Below are 17,087 nucleotides of genomic sequence, written 5' to 3'. Positions count from 1 at the left end.
TTTTCTTTTTTAAAAGAAAGGATTTTTTTTTTTTCTCTAACATTTTCAGCATGCAGGAGGCTTTTACATCGTTTTTCGCTTGTTAAGGTAAGGGAGGAGATAAAAGGAGCAGACAAGAAGCCTCCCCTTCCTTCCCCCCCTCCCCACTCCCTAGGGTCAGTGCTAGAATAGGTCCCCCCCACCCCAGGTCCCCGACACGGGTGTCTCCTTCCCCCCTCCCCACTCCCACCCACCTCTTCACAACCTGGCATCAAATAAAGACATTGATCAAAAACTTGCTCACATTACCACGAACAGACTTCACTCAGCCAAGAACGACTAGTCACTCAACTAACATATCGGCCCCGGGGGACTCGGCCAGGGAAGCATTTGCCGTTGCAGTTTCCAGCTAAATCCCCTTCGTTACCAACACGAACATTTCCAAACGCCCCTTCGAAGGGTGGTTGGATCCCCCCTCCCCGCCCGCCCCCGCCCGCCCCCGCAACCCAGCTCTTGCCCCAACCGCTCTCTCGACATCAGCGGGAGAATTTTGCACAATGAACGGTTAAAATACAACCCTGGGGTGGGGGGCACGGGACATGACGGAGGAGGTGGTGCGCACGGGGAAGGGAGAGGTTTCTGCCCAGAGAACAGAAATGTTCTCCCTCTCCCTTCCCCTTCTTTTACTGGGACCAAACCAAAGCCAGATTTTGAACGAGAACTGGGCCAGTTTCAGAAAGGACGTGGCCAGAGCTGGCCAGGGCTCTGAAGCGTTTGCCGAGGCAACGCTTCAACGGGGCGGGGGGGGGATGGCTTTCGCGTCCGTGCCCTGGGACAGCACCGGGCCGCGGCGGCTTTGGGAGTCCGGCCGGAGCAGGGCTGGCCAGCACCCCCAGCCCTCTGTCGGCCCACGGCTCCCACACGGCACCCACACCGGCGGGTCCAAAACACAGCACCTTCCTCGGGGAAGCGCTCACATCCCGACCCGGTCCCGGTGCAAACGGCTGTGCACGCCACAGGGCCGGGAGAACCAAGCGGCCGGAGATTTCTTAAAGCTTTGGGGAGGAGGTGAGTACAAATTCGACCTGACAGTGTCCCTTTAGCACAGCATTATTCTTCTTTTTTTTACTTTTTCCAAAACATCAGCATCCACTACAGAGCCTAGGAACGTCGTCCACCCCTCCATCTACCTCTTGCCCCTACGTAATATTTTACCGTTGATGCAAAATGGTGGAGGCACATCATTTCACGCCCTTCCACCCGATATCTGAAGATCGAAAGTGGATCTTTATCGACGCAGAGCACCGGAGCAGCCCGCCCCAAGAGTGGCAAGCTCAGCCTCTCCTCCGGTGACCGAGGATGGCTCGAGCAGACCATACCGGGGTGGAGGCAGCAACCGGGAGCAAGCGGCAGCAAACTGAGCAGAAGAGGGGATGTTCCCAGGAACATTATTACGATGAAAATAAAGTCTCCTGTAACTGAAGGGAAAAAAAAATCTCAGGCGATTTTTTATTAATTTTTTTTTTGTTTTTTTTGTTTTTTTTGCTGTAGAACTGTCTCTGCCAAGTTGTGAAACTTGTTGGTTCAGTTCTAAATCAGGGTCCAGGATCTGTGAGCAGAAGTTGAGGGGTAGGAAACAGGGAAGCGGTGGTGGTGGGAGAAAAATTATATATATAATTTTATATACACATATATATATATATAGGTGCTTGATGAGTTAAGTGCCTATACATATATATACACATATATTTATAGATAGGTATATTGGTACTTGATAGGTTAATCCAACACACATCTTTACCATCACAGCATTTTGGCATCCAGAGACTGGTTGAACAAACCTGACGATGTTAAGATGCTGGCTCGCGTCTTGCGTGCATTGGCACAGAAGCCAGATTCAAAGCCCATCCTCTCCCACTTCCCAATGGTTTAAAAAGTATCTGATTTAACAAAACCAGGAGTCTTGAAATGATTAAAAGGATGTTCAACAAGGCATTTTTTTTCTGTTTTGTTTCATTCTGAAAAAAATATAATATATAAAAGTGGCCAACCTCAGGAAGATCCAGGTAAAGGACAGCTGAAGAGGTTTTGGTCCATAAAGAAATACTTTTTTCTTCTTTTTTCCCCCCACTCGGTTTTGGGTAACAAAAGTTTTGGTCCAGTTTAAAAACGACGACAACAAAATTATATATATAAACTCGGGGTTTTTTTTGCTTTCTGTTGGGATGCATGTTGGTTTCGTATGGGCTCATTGCCTGTATTGCATGATCGTCTTTCTTAGGTTTTGGTGCGATACATATATATTTTTAAGAAAAGAAAAGCACAATGTTATGTGTGTGCGTGTGTGCGCGTGCGCATGCGTGTTGTGTGTAGCTGCAGCTGGCATCACTTGGAAAAAAGGATGAAGAGTGAACTACGGAAACGCGGAAGTCGATACACTCCCCCCATGGATGGGAACTCAGGACTGCTTTTGAAATACCCTGTTAGTGACTCCTGATTCGTCTGATGAACAAATCCCTGCTCGGATAAGGAAAAAAGAACAAAGTTCCAGACTCCACGGTGGCTCAGAATAATAAAATAAATGCTTATCGCCCAGTGTGATTCCAATAGGTTCTTCCAAACCTTCTTCAGTTTCACCGGCGTCATTTTTATTTCTTCATCTTCTTTTTTTGATTTTCTTTTTTTGTGGTTTTTTGTTTGTTTTGTTTTTTTAGAAAAAAAGGAAAACAATAAAAGTTCTTTAGCTGCTGTGGTTTTTTTTTTGTGTTTAAATCTTTGAGGTAATACAGTTGTGCCCTCGTTCTAACAGGTTCCCAGAGGTTGATGGTTTCTTTTTTTTTTTTTTTTTGTTTTTCTAAATCCCCGTCATCCGTTTTCCTTTCTTTCTATTTGTTTCTTTCTGAGCTCCCAGTTGGGCTGACATCCCTGGGGGGGAGGAGAGTAGGGGCTTCAGACCAAGATGAAGATTGAACGTGGCTGGAGAAGAAAGGCTGGCAGGGCCCTCCCCGCGTCCCTGCTCCCTTCCCCGTCCGATCGAGATGGCCTGGCTTGGTCAATGCAGAGAAGTCCCAATCTCACCACCAAAAAAAACTGAACTAAACCGCTTTGCTTGCGAGATCCGAGTGTGCGTTCAGAGTACTTGCTTTAAAAAAGACATTGCAGGCTGGAGCATCGTTCGCCCTTCAAAATTTCTGGCTTTGCTATTCATTTTAATTTTATTATTCACTTTTTTTTTTTTAAAAAATAACATACATTGCTTGTAAAATAATTTTTTTTCTTCTTCTTCTTCTTTAAATTAATTTATTCTTTCATTCATTTGTTTGTTCTTCAGATGTCATTATTATTATTATTATTATCATCATTATTATTATTATTATTATCATCATCATCATTTTTCTTTCCTGGACCCCCCCACGCTCCCTTCCTACCCCCACCCCCCCACCCCAATGCCCTGCTCTGTCTCTTTAGGAAAATATTCTAATGGCCTGAGTGGCTGCAGCGTGGCAAACCGGGCACTCCGGATCAGTCCTCTCACAGATCCTCACGGCACACTCCATGCAGAAGAGGTTGTGGCCGCACGGCACCAGAGCTGCCGTAACTTCGCTTTCGAAACACACCATGCACTCGCGGCTGCTGGAGACAGACGTCCGGGCAGCGGTAGTTGTTCCCAGCTTGGAAAACCCTTGGAGCGGTTCCCCCTGCGACCGCCTGGGGAGACCAGAGAGATTGGGCTCTTGGATGGAGGAGGACGGGGAGCGATGTGAATTTGGGTGGATGGCGCCGGTACTGCTGGACCGCTGCTGCTTCGAGAAGAGCACCGAGACGGGGTTGGTGTTCTCCTGCCCAGCCCACATCGGGGCACCCGACTCCGGCACCCCGTAATACAGATCTTGCTTGTTCACGCCATAGTTGGGGAAGAGGTAACCGTAATTGAAGTCGTTTTGGTCATTCAGCCGGGGGGTCTCGTAGACAGGGTCAACAGAGCAGTCGCCGATGCACCCCAGGCTGTTCTGCCGGAAGGTGGAGAGGGGCTTGCAGCCCGGTGCCGGCGTGTGGACCCGCCAGGCCTCCGAGTAGCGGTTCTCCATGCCGGAGTCGGGGCTGCTAGAGAGGAAGTCGTTCTCGTTGTTGTACTCCAGGATCTTGCCTGTCCTCACCGCAATGTGGGTCTCGATCTCCTCCCGGGCGCGCTCAACATTGCCCGGCGCGCCAGTAATTTCAAAGACGGGGTCCCGGTCCCGGCTGGGTGTGATGATGTAGGTGTTGGTCTGCTGCTGGATCCGCTTGATGGTGGCTCCTTTGGGGCCCACCACCAAGCCCACCACGCGGTAGGGCACGCGCACCCGGATGGTGACTTGCCCCGGCAAGGTGGGAGCGCTGCCAAAAGTGGTGCCAGCCTTATTGCGGGAGGCCCTGATCATGGAGAAGTGCTCGGCAGCGGAGATGATCTCCCGCCGGGCCATGGCCACGTCCTCCCGCCGTCCCGTCACCATGAAGACCGGCTCCTCACCCCGCACTGGTGTCTTGATGTAGGTGTTGGTCTTTGCCCGCAGAGCTTTGATCTTGCAGCCTTGGGGAAGAGAGAGAAAACAAGGCAGGGAGGTTAGAGAGGCTGTCCCGCCGCCCTCCCCTCTCCTCAGGAAACCAGGCTGAGCTGCCATGCTTTCAGCAGGCCATGCACCACGCAGCAGCCACTGCCTGGGGACCTAAAATGAGGGAAAGGCCCTTCTCCCCCCAACCCTGACGGGAGAAATGCTGGAGGAAAGTTTGCCCCTCACCATCCCTCACAAGCTCCCCATTCCCTCACCCTCAGGCAGGCGTCACCATTTTGTGTGCTGCCCCCCACCACACAATCCCCCTCAGCTGCCCCCCCTCAGCCATCAGCCACTCCTCAGCCATCACCCCTCAGAGATGTCTCTTTCACACGCCCCCAAGCACCAGGGAGCCGGGGAGGGGGATTCAAGCCATTGCCACGGGCCAGCGGTCCCTGCGAGGAAGCCTGTCCCCACTGAGGCCCAGGCCCCGCCATGTTGCCCCTCAAAGATGGCCATCCTGGCTTCCCTCTCATCAGAGCAGCTCTTGGGATGGGAAGGATTCGGCTGACACACGGGGCCACGAGAGAGGCTGGAGATGACAGGAGAAAGCTGAGTCCCCATGGCCAGGCACAGCTGATGTGGGGCCCCTTTGCCACTCCATGCCAGCTCACAGGGAACACGAGGGGAGAGACGTCTGCCATAACTCAAGAGAGCAGAGGCCCCCATGGGGACTTCTGTCCTACTGTGGAGCTTCTGGGGTGAATTCGGTGTGACCCTGGTCACTTTTGGGGGGCCAAGCTTGGGGGGGCGTAGCAGAGATGCAGCAATTTGGGCTCCCTACCTCAGATAGGGTAAGAACCCAAACATCAGCACTACTAGAAGGCCAGGGGATATTTGCTTTGGGATCAAAACAGCAAGAAACGGGGCAGGGCTGCCTTCCCATGTCCATGCAGAGCCCTTCACAGATGCTTACCAGGAGCCACAGCGACGGCACGGCGATGGCCGCCCGGGGAAGCGAGGCCATCCAGCCAAGGGCTGTGTTTCGCCCTTGCCTCCCCATCTGGTGTGTCAAACACTGATGGCCGCAGTCCGCCCCACCACAGCGGTCCGGGCACACGGACCCTCTCCCAAAGTCATTTGCCATGCCACTGCTTTTGTATGTCAGCATCTACCTCCCTGGAACCCGCCAAGCCTATTCCCCCTGTTCCTTACAGCTCAGAAAACATCTTTCCGCTTTAAAAAAAAAAAAAGAAAAAAAAATAAAAAAAAAAAAAAAGAAGAAAAAAAGAAGGCAAGAGACTTTCCAGTGTGTTTTGGCTTCCAAATAATTTTTTAGAGGGGTTTAGAGCCAGCTGTGTGACTTGGGGTTCCTAGATGACACTAGGACGCCATCAAGCAACTAAATATTTTTACAGATGTGGCACAGTTTTCTAAACTACTTCTGGAAACCCTCCCTGCTGTCCCCCTGAGCCCTCTCTCCAAAAGCCTTACTCGGAGCCTGAAGGCATTTTCAAAGCCTGGCACCAAGTTCCCCTGCAGACTGCAGCTTCCTCTGCGGGGAGGCTTGCTCTAAGCTCGGGTCTCTAAGAAAAATTTAAAAATGTGATTCTTTAGGGCACCGCATTTCTACTAGTGCAGATGGAGTAAGGCAAGCATTTTGCCCTGGTTTCCCAAGGATTCAGGTGCCTGACTCAGGGCTCATGGAACAAAAGGATCAGGATATGGCACTGAAACCTCTGTGAGATCCCCCGCCTCTTCCTCACCCCATCTTCTCTCCCCAAAAAGGAGCCCATCTCTCGTCCTCTCCTCTGACCATCTGACACCAGCAAGTTTTCCTCAACATACTCCACCGACACTACACTTTAACACGAGAGGACCTGAAAATGATGCTTCTATAACCAAGAAATTAAGACTCCTCAGCTTGTGGGCTGGAACATTATTATTTATACAGATCCTAATAAATAACAACATCTCTCCCAGCTGGGATTTCAGGGCTGCCATTCACTTAGTGCTGCCACTTATCTGCAGCTCGTCTCATGAGACACAGACTTGTGACATCGGGGTATTTACAGGAACGTAACGATCCCACCACCACGTATCATTAGCAAGAATCGAACCCCGCACCTCTGGTGATAAAAACAGAACCTCGTGCCACTACAGCTGACAAGAATAATTCCCTGCGCTCGCAGTGGCAGCAGGCGCCGCGCGCGGTACAACCAATAGTTACAGCTGCGCAAAGCACGCTCAGCCTGACAGGTCACACTCGCATCTCGCAACATCGCATGGGCACCGGGGTGCAGCCTCGTCAAACTGCAGGAGACTGCGCGAACACGAAACCTCCCGGCATAGCTTCGAAACCCCACCGCCTGTCAGAAGGTCTTGGCATTGGTGTAGGACACGTGCCGGTAAATCCTGACTTCACTGTCGACTCCCAGTGCGAATTTTAAAGCTACTTCAGCTCGCTGAGCCTCAGTCCCCCGTTTGCGGAACAGGAATAATAGCTGTCTCTTGCTCTGTGTTACTGCAAAACTTCCTATAATACTTAGCATTGCGATGCTGCTGCATTAAACCGATCTCTAAGCCACTAATTTCACGTTCCTGGGGAATGGAAATGCTAGATGTGACCCAGAGAAGGAGCTGGGCAAATTCCCAAAATTCAAACCAAATCCACCCCCTGCCAAATCCAATGTAGTTCATATGTTACTCCCCACTGACTTTGCACCCTGAAGTACATTTGCAACGCTTTGTTTAGTAAAGTTTCTGCACAGTTGACGTGAGCTGATGGTCATCTATGGTGTTGTATTATCAGCACTTGGGAAACTCAGAGAACAGGACTTTACGGTGCTAGGCACGACACGACTGTAGAATAAAACCATGCAGACAAAATCCCAGAATAAAGGTTCATCCCAAGGCGCCCGAGGAGCGCAGGATAAAACCGTAAGGGCTCACCTATGCCCTCCCACGGTCCCAGGGCAGGCTCGGCTCTCCCTGACCCATCCCTGGCAGACATTTCCCTGCTCCGCTTCTAGGCTGCTCACTCCAAAGATGGAGATTCCATCTTAGGAAGATTAACTGAGATGCCACCATTTCCCCAGGGATATCACCGGAGTGTCGCATGGAAAGAAAAGGGGGTGTCAGCGGCAAGCATCCGCGCTGAAAATGACTCCCGTGCATCAACCCAGACGGAGGTAGGGTTTGCAGAATTCCTCGGTGACCCACGTTCTGCCTCCCAGGAGCGCAAGGCTTGCTCTCGTTTGCAGAAGGACCTCAGGTAGGCGTTCGTCAGAGCTGGGCTTGGGTTCAGAATTTTTCTAAGCCACGGGACAATGACCGTGGGGGGGCGGGGGGGGAAGAGGGATCTTGAGCCCAGCACGACAGGAAACAATCGAGGAGGCGACACGGAGGGTCAGGCAAGCAGAGCGGTGACAAAGGACAGGGGCTCCATGCTGGGGACAGATGGAAGGAAACGGTGGCAAGGAATACACATGAATGAGGGCAAATGTAAGCGAGTTACACGAGCTGGAGAGGGTAGGAGGGAGTTAGGGATGGAGGAAAGGTGATGGAAATCGAGGGAGAGGCGCGCCGTGATCCCTCCAAGGGAAGAGGAGAATCAGGGGTGTGAAGGCAAAGGAGAGACACCCCAAAACGGCAAAAAGGAGACGGGGAAGGAGAGAGCATGGCGAGAGGGGGAGGGAGGATCTAGAAACGGACAAAAGGACGTGTGGTGCAGTCGATGGTGTGAGAAGCAGGGGGAGGAGGAGGGAGGGTCTCCATGCAGGCCTGCAGACAGGAAAGCCAGCTTTGCGGAGACAGACAGATGGGGGATCCTGTGCTTAAAAACTGGAAAAAATAACCCCACAGGAAATTAGACCAACTCCATCAAGACCAGCAGCCCAGCAGGTTCAGTGGCCCAGATCTCTAGCAGCTCTGAATTGGTGCAGACGACAGGCCAAGCCATCAGCGGTAGAAATCCGGATAACTCCACCAACTTCCAAGAGAGCTGCACTGATTTACATCAGCTAAAATCAGGCTGGGCTTAACTCTGATTTACCCACTTAGTGCCAAGGCTCCCAGCCCATCTCAACCCCAACCCTGACCTTGCTTCGCACGACTAAATAGGGGTTGAGCCTCCTTTGACATCGCTCTGTTTCTGACTGAGCACAGCCAGATCAGGATGTGGCCCTTTATATCCTGGCCGGATGAGTCGCACACTCCTATGTGCCTTTTTTTTTTTTTTTTAAATGAAATTTGTCCTGTATGGTGGTTTTGTTTTTTTTTTAATGAAAGGCTTTCTTCGTGCGTAACTGAGATTTGAAAACAACATGCAACAAACAGCTTTACTCGGTAGATTATTAAAAGGAGAGAGAACTACTTAGTAGGTGGTGTTAAAAATGTAAAACTAAGAGGAGAAAAGGACCTGTAGAAACTATAATAATATATAACTTTGCTGTAGTATTCTACTCTTTAAGGCAGCGTGCAGACATCAGCTAATTGATCCCTGGCAGACTCCTGCCAGTTAGTTTTTATATTACAGAGAGAATTAAGCCCTTTCTTGTTGTGTTTCCACTACCTAGCTTCTATTATTCTGGTTTTTGCCAATAACACAGATCCCAAAGCATTTTGCAAAGGAGGCTTGTATGATTATTTCCTCCCCCCACCCCTTCTTCTTTTTAACTTCAGTTAACTGAGTGCCAATTGACTCAAAAGTAAACGTGTTTGCAAATTACCCTAGTAAGCCACAAATGTTAACATACAGGAACAAACCCTTGAGGATTGTGGAGCCTCCGGCACCCAGACCAGTTATCTAACTGGAATTAATCCGCAGAGCAGCTAGCTCTGGCTAAAAAAACCAAATAAATAAATAGAGTCTAGACCTTGCCAAACTGGGGAGGGGTAAGGGGGGGAAATCGGGGAGATTTGGATGCACAGCCACATTCTCCTCTCTGCTTACGCCTGCATCAGGGTTAAACGAATCCGTCAGAACTAACAGAGAAGGCTTCAAGAGCTTGGTCCACCTGTCCAGCTAAGGCTCACGAGGGCAAGAAGGGCGTAGGATTCTATCTGACTGCCGTTTACTTTGCACGAACCCTTCCCCAACCTTTTCTAACTCAGAATGGCGTAAAACCAACGTGCTTCCGTGGGACCTCACTGTGGTTTACACCGAGGCTCCCGTGCCCGGCTCCGGCAGGAGGAAAAGGCCGGAGCAGTGCATGGGATGGATGCGCCCTGCATGTGCCCACTGCACCACGCACGGTGTCAATGCCAGCAGAAGGACAGTGCAATGGAAAATGCAGCCATGCCTACGGAACAGTTCCATCGGATATGTCACTCCAGTGTAAATTCAGAGGTAAACCCGCTGACAACCTTCTCCTTACTGCTGCTAGGCCAGATCCTGCACAGGTACAGACTGCTACTGGTGCAGTCTAGAAGGTCTTAGCTGGCACAAACTGGGACACCTCCAGCACATGCCAGTTTATGCCCAGAAGTGTGGGCTTCACCCGAAAGCATCAGAGGTGCTGCACCAGCTTACAGCAAACGGCTAAGGATCCAGCCCCAAGGTGGGGTTTTTTTTTTGGTTGATTGTGTTTTTGTGTTTTGGTTTTGGTTTGGTTTTTAAATACACCACACAAATCACTCCAGGTCCTTGTATTTCTCGTTTTTATCAGATACAAAAATATCTCTACAGACAAAAGATTTTTAACCCTCTTCTCAGTTATACTACAGCACCGTTACACTGCACCACTATAAATTACACCTGTAAATACCCCACTTAAGACATTTTGACATTGCTGGCGTGGTATAAGAGAGCCTAAGGGCAAATTAGGACTTGGTCTTTTTTCTGTTTAGTCATAAAATTAAAAAAGACCATAAAATAAACAGCCTTCAAATATCTCTGGTAAGGTGGGGCATTCTTTTCCCATTTAAGATGAAAGCCATGTTAAAAGACAAGCACACAAAGAACATCACAAATAAACCCTCCTGAATATCTGTGGGGTAAGATTTTGTTGCATTCAAAATCTGATGAAAGTGGTGTCAAAAAAACACAAATGCACACAAAAGGACCACAAACAAACAACTAAATCCCTTTGCATTGAGGTTTTATTGTACCGATGATGCAAGTTGTGTTTACAAGAAGGGGGGGGGGGAACCCACACCACCACACCACAAAAATAAGCAACCACCTCATTTCAGTGCAGCGATTTTAAGCTTTTTCACGTAGCGATGAAAGTTGTTTATAAAGAAAAAAAAAAAGGGGGGGGGGAAAGAACAAAAAAAGAAAAAGCAACGCGACCCGAAAGCAACAACCCAGATGCCACAGACAATCGCCACCTCGTTGTGCAGCGGAGGAAAGTTGGGAACTCAGGCTGGAAGCCCTCGGCCCAGAGCAGCCGCTCTCCGCCAGCAATGCATCACATCGGGGTGGGTGTGACCGCGGCCCCCTGCATGGCACAATCCTGCCACGGCCCCGCGGCACACGTTCGGAGCCGGACGGCGTGCGGGAGAAAGCGGGGCAAGGCAAGCCGGCGGGGGGACACGCAGGAGGAGGGGGCTGCCAGACAAAGGCAGGAATGGGGGGCGGGGGCCCCCACCCTCCGCCAGCACGCTTTCCCACTGCCCTAGATTCCGGCCGGCTGCTCTGCGGCGCAGTTCACTCGGTCAGCGCGGCATCCAGCAGCCGGATCCGATGCGCGGAGCGTGCGTGTCTCCCTAGAAAATTCCCTTTGTCTCTCTCCCAGACCCATTTTCTCCTCCCACCTCTAGTTCAAACCGCACAAAGTCGATCCCGTTCTGCACTTTTCCCTGGTGTAAATTCAGATGAATTCTCATTAACACTTTATAACAATCTGACACCGACTGCGATTTCCCTCTCCCTTTAAGGCCCATCTCATGCTGCCAGAGCGGCATAAGGAGGTTGGTTTTCAGGCCCCGCCAGACCAGGCGGCTTTAGCTCCAAGATTTACGCGAAGCAAGCAGACAACAGGATCTGACCCCCTCGCTGCTTCTCGGATGCTGTACATCCACCTCCACATGATGGGTGGGGGAGCTGCAATCATCAGACTTCCTCAATGAAAAAGGCTTCCTTGGACTATTTTTAAATGCTGAAAGCGTTAGAGCATGTTTGGAGCTACACAAAGAGCCCAATCACCTGGGGTTAGTGGGGCCTCTTGTTATTTGACTTCACCTTGCCAAGAAAGAGCAATTTATGTTAAGCTCCTCTCTCACATAATCTCATTCCTGTTGACAACGGTCTAGTTAGAGCAGGCTGGGAGATGCTTCATCAAAGGGTGTCTCTGGGTACAGGTGACAATGGATGCTACTATCGATGATGAGAGCAAAAATACTCGTAGAAGGAAGGTACCTGCTGGGAGCAGGCGGCTTGCACTGTTGTGCTCCGCGCAGCAGGAAGCCAAACTGACCCACTACCTTCTCCCCATGCCTGCGCACACCAGGCACACAAAGAACCATCACCGTGTCTTCCTAACTACAAGATCTAGCCTCAGGTGTGCCCCACTTAAGTGTCCAGTGGCCTCTTCCCTGGCTCCGCTGACAGCAGCCCAGAAAAGTCAGACACAGATCTTCATCAGGCTGATCTACACCTGCCCCAGGTGACTTCGAGGGAAGAACCTGGACATCTCGGTGGCTGAGGATTTCTGCCCCTTTCTAAGTTCAGAGTCTGAATGGCCAAAGTACGACACCTTTAGACACCCTCCACCCTTCCCAGCATCTCTCCCATCTCAACCCACACCTTTGGGTTGCAAGAACCTTCTCCTTTGCAACTCCCTTGGTGCCCCGCCATCTCCTCAAAAATCACCTGCAAACCACTTCAGTGCTTTGTCTTTACACCCTGGCAAATTTATCTGCATAGCCCTGAGAACACGCGTCGTTCCAGAAAGGATGTTGCGGGGAAGATGCCCACAACAAGAGTTGGCAGGTGAAATACAGAAGCCACCGAGCACCCCAATGCACCACGCAGGTCCAGACCGACTCCAGAACCAGGGACCACCGTGCATGCCATGGCACGTGCCAGGAGGTTCAGCCCCCCAAGCTCAGCACGGCTGGAGTTGACACTCTTGTCGCACGCCAAGGGAAGGGGGGGAACGATCTGCAGGAGCCGCAACACAGGCAGAGACATCCCTGCTCCTCACCCTAGCGACAACAGGAGGGCACGCATGGAGGTCATGGCTCCACTTCCAGCCAGAGAAGGGATGTCATTGCCAACCATGGCCAGGCAGACTGGAAGAGGTTGTAAACGTCAGTCAAAGGGATTGTTACGACTTTATCCCCTCATCCTTCCTTTTTCGGCTTCCTCTCCTTCAATTTGCAAAGCAGTCCTTGGCACATCCCACCGGCCACCCAGCTCCCCACCACGGGGCATCATCGTGGAGGAGCAGCTCTCGGCGCCTGCCCGGCCAATTCCCGCAAAGTTCCCCCTTCCAGCAGTCCACGATCTCGTCCCAGTGCGTCCCACATCCCACCCGGCTAGCGGTCACGCCGCTGAAGAAGCGCTGCTCAAATTCAGCGCACAAACCGGCACCACCGCAAACTCGAGCGAGGTTTCCAGCGCGCGATTGGCTCCGCGAGGGCACGTTAACAGTTCCCGGGGAAAAGCAGGGAGCCGCCAAGCACAGGTTTCGCTCCTGCAGCATCTCTCGTTCGAAGCGGAGCCACCCCCTCTGCCACAATTAAACCTGTTCGCAAATCACACTTAGAAACGTTCTAATAAAAATATATGGGGCTTGAGCCTTAGTTATACTTGAGTGCCTTTACGCTCTTCCGGCAAAGCAAAGGGCAGCCTTATGGCAGGTGGAAATCCCACTGCCGTGGAAAAGGGCCCCCGTGCCCTGATCCAGCCCTCTTACGTACGTACATACATGTCAGAAGGTACACTTACAAAGATGGTACATATTATTTTAATATAATATGAAGGAACAGTGTGGTTCATCAGATCGAGAATATTGAGTTAAAGAAATAGCTCAACCCTGTTACCAATTAAAGCCCTGAAATAATTTTTATTTCACTATTATTTCTTGTCCCCCTCTCTTTTCCAAGACATTCACCACCCCATTCCCAAGTACCCATAAAACACTCGTTTCCTGAGAAAACCACCAGCCCCATGAGCGATATTACCAAGGGGGTGACAGTCTGCAGTTTCTGGGTTCTCCCCAGGGATTCCTGGTCAGGCATCCGTGAGAGCGCAGGATTCGGCCCCCCAGGGTGCCCCGCACCCGGCTCCATCTGAGAGCAGACCCTCATAATCCAGCCTTCCACACAAAAACAAGACCCAGGAGACATTCCTATAGGCCTTTAAAAATAATAAGTGCGGGCTACAGTCTCTGCTGGAGTAAAGAGCTGTGGCTGCGGGGACTCTGCTGAAGCAATCTTGGTTTCTACCAGCACAGGATCCGACCCACCCGCCTTTATAAAGGGGCACAGCTTACACTGTCTGACCCACTAACGGATGGAACGCCGCCGAGTCCGCCTCGCCGGGGCTCTGGCCCACTGACATTTCCCAGTTTCCCAGATGTGGGAAAGCCCTCACACACACACACACACACACTAAAAATGGTGGAAAAAATCCAGGTCTCCACGTTCCTCTCCATCACTCTGGCCACAATGGGCACGCCGCTGCGTACCGAACACATTGGAACACACCCCCTTCTCGGGAGTTTGGGGCAGCAGTGAGATCCAGGAAGAAAATAGCCCGGGCACCTCCCGCATCATCTAACGTTTCCATTCGATTCCGCCTGCCGAATCCTCTCTTTTCTAACTTTATTAAACAAAGGGGGCCTGATTCTCCACGGCCTTGCACCCGACAGTGCAGAGTTGGTGCAAAGCCCCACCGTTTCTGGCCGCGCTCAGCTCGTGGCGGTGTAAAAGCATCACGGGGAGGATCAGGCCCGGGGGGGGATCTTCTCCGCCATACCATCACCCCCCTCTCCAGCCCCTGTTTCTCCACCTCCCCGGCGCAGGGGCCACGATCCCAACGTGGCAGTGGGGGGAAGCCGGAGCCATTCCCTCCGCTGCAGACACCTCGAGTTTCAGGGGAGGACAGCACCCCCCTCCCCGTGCTCCTGCCCACTCTCCATCCCAGCACGGGGACCGGCCTCTGGCTTCACTGGTGGGAGAGAGCTGGGCCACCAGAGGCCCCATTGTTCCCGTAACATGCTCCAGTGGAAGGATGCACAGCCATTAGCCATTTGTATCCCCCTCCCCGTGGCACCCCCCTGCCCACCTCAGCCTCTGCACGTCCCCTTCCGAGAGCACCGGCCCGAGGAGCCAATCCTCCCCCCCCTCGGTCAAACTGCAACCCCCCTGCTCGGGTGATTTCAATTCCCAACCCCAGAGGAAGCATCTGGCTTTGGAGCCGCAGTCTCTGCCCGTCACACTTCCAGAGCGTCAAGTTACTTGCTTAGAGAAAGAAAAAAAAAATAAAAAAAATCCCACTTAGCCACACTATTATTATTTTTTTTTCCTTCTGTAAGCGACACAAAACTTCTCTCGCCAGCCCCATGTTTTAACCCTGCGACGGCTCCCTCAATGCCAAGGGCTGCTCGGCGGAGCTGCCCTCCCCGCAGCGCACCTCGCCCCCACACGCACACTCGGGAGCCCGGAGCGGTGGGGGTGGGCGAGGGGTGACTTAAGAGTGGGTGTGGTGTGTGTATATATATATATATATATATAATTTTTTTTTTTAAAGCCCTCCTCCATTCCACCTCGCTCCGAACAGAGCCGTAAGGAGAACAAAAGCATCACTGTCGCGGAGCGTGGTCAGCGGCGGGGCCGGGTGGCGGAGGCGTGCGTGGGGCCCACGCGGGACGGTCGGATGCCCGCTCCAGGGTCCCTGCCAGTCACATGGTTGCAGAAGGAGTTCAACTTCCATTAATCGGTTGTTTGGACCCGTGCTAGGCCCGGCAGCTCGCCCGCCCGGCCCCGGCGAGCCCCGGCACAACCACACCCCCTCGCTCCGCCGAACCCAACAAAGGGGATTTTTCTCCCCACCGCGCCGAGCCCGGCCGGGGAGCGGGGAGCTGGGGCCGCCGGGCTCAACCGGCAGCCAACCCGGCTCTCTTTTTTTTCCCTCCCCCCCCGCTTTATTTTATTTCTTTATTTTTTTTTAAAGGAGGAGGGCGGAGAGCGCGGTTCAGGAACAGCTCTTTCGCAGAACCGGAGGAGCGACGAGCTCCGGTGCAGACAGCCGGACAAGCCCACGCAGGCATTCCTATAGATTTCCCCCCCATCCTCCCAAAAGAGCCCCCCTGCCCGAAGAGCAGAGACCCCCTCCGCAGCCCCGGGAGTCCCGCTCCGCCCGGGGTGTGTGGGGGGGGTGGGAGGCGGGCTGCCCCCTCCGCTTTGTCCCCGGCAGCGCTGAGCCGGCCGGGGCGCGGATGCCCGCCCGGCCCCGGTCCCGAACAATGGGAGGGAGGGAAGGAGGGAGGGAGGGAGCGGCGAGGGGCGAGCCGCGGGGGAAGTTGGCGGGGCCCCCCGGCGGGGCGGTCCCCAGCCCTCCCGGCCGCAGGGATGCCGCGGGCGGCGGGGGAAGTTTCCCGAGGAAAGGGCCCGGCCGGGCGGAGGTGGGGGGGGGGTGGTGGGGAAACACGGACACGGGACGGACACGGGACACGGGGGACCGGCGGCCGGGCGGGGACCCGCGCCCCGGCGCTCACCTTGCCGGCCCACGATCTCGGCCACGTGCTCGGAGCTGGGCACCGGGACGCACTCGGTGGTGTTGGAGCTGCTCTTGAGCCGCAGCTCGGCCTCCTTGTACAGCGCGCACAACTTGGGCTCCGCCGCCCCGGCGCTGGGCGCCGACGAACCCTTCGGGGCCGGCGGCGGCGGCGGCGGCGGCGGCGGCGGCTGCTGCTGCGGCGGCGGCGGCGGCGGCGGGGGCTGCTGCGGCGGCGGCGGCGGCGGGTTATTGTTGTTGTTGTTGCTGTCCTCCACCAGCACCACGGCGGAGGAGGAGGAGGAGGAGGAAGGCTCGCCTAGCCCCAGCAGGCAGAGCTGGTCCAGGGCGAGCTGCAGCGCCCGGTCATCCTCCAGCAGCGCTCTGTCTTTGCCGCTCCCACCGAAACAGCCTAAATCGCCGAAACCCCCGTTCCTTTCCATTATCCCTGGTACTACCAGGCTAGGCATGGCTAACAAAGACTTGAGAGGGGGTTGGGTGGTGGTGGTTGGTTGGGGAGGGGGGGGTGTGAGAGCGAGAGGAGGGGAGTGGGGGGGGGGGGGACACAAAGAGCTCGGGAGGGAGAAGGGAAAAAAAAAAAGGCAGAGGGAGAGAAACAGACAGAGAAAAGGACCCTCCGCCCACCTCCCCTCTGCCTGGCCAAGCCCCTTTCTCTCTGTAACCCGAGCTCCCTCGCCCAGGCACTTCCAGCCCGCCGGGGTCCCCCCGCCGCCGCCTCCGCCCCCGGCTCCCAGCCGCCGGCGGGGTGTGCTGAGGGCCGGCGGGGCGCGGGGCGGCGCGGAGCCCCGCGGGGGGAAAACTCTTTTGTTTGAAGGCGGCTGGGCGCAGCGGGAGGCTGCCCCGGCCCGCGGACTGCTGGGGGATGTAGTCCCCGGCCGCAGCGCACA

The 17,087-nt window shown here is 53.6% G+C and overlaps 1 protein-coding gene across 1 annotated transcript; it reads right to left on the bottom strand.

Moving 5' to 3' along the window:
• Positions 1 to 3,436: 3,436 nt before the first annotated feature.
• MEX3A (mex-3 RNA binding family member A) lies at positions 3,437 to 16,693 on the bottom strand. Its single transcript, XM_054806620.1, has 2 exons — positions 16,181 to 16,693; positions 3,437 to 4,549 (listed from the first exon to the last, which is right to left on the bottom strand). The coding sequence occupies exons 1-2, from the start codon at positions 16,647 to 16,649 to the stop codon at positions 3,444 to 3,446; spliced, it is 1,575 nt and encodes a 524-aa protein (XP_054662595.1). The 5' UTR covers positions 16,650 to 16,693; the 3' UTR covers positions 3,437 to 3,443.
• Between the last annotated feature and the right edge of the window lie 394 nt (positions 16,694 to 17,087).

Source organism: Grus americana, chromosome 29, assembly GCF_028858705.1.
Source record: "Grus americana isolate bGruAme1 chromosome 29, bGruAme1.mat, whole genome shotgun sequence".
NCBI lineage: Eukaryota > Metazoa > Chordata > Aves > Gruiformes > Gruidae > Grus > Grus americana.
The sequence above is the reverse complement of the archived record's forward strand: the minus strand, read 5'-3'. Positions and strand labels throughout refer to the sequence as shown.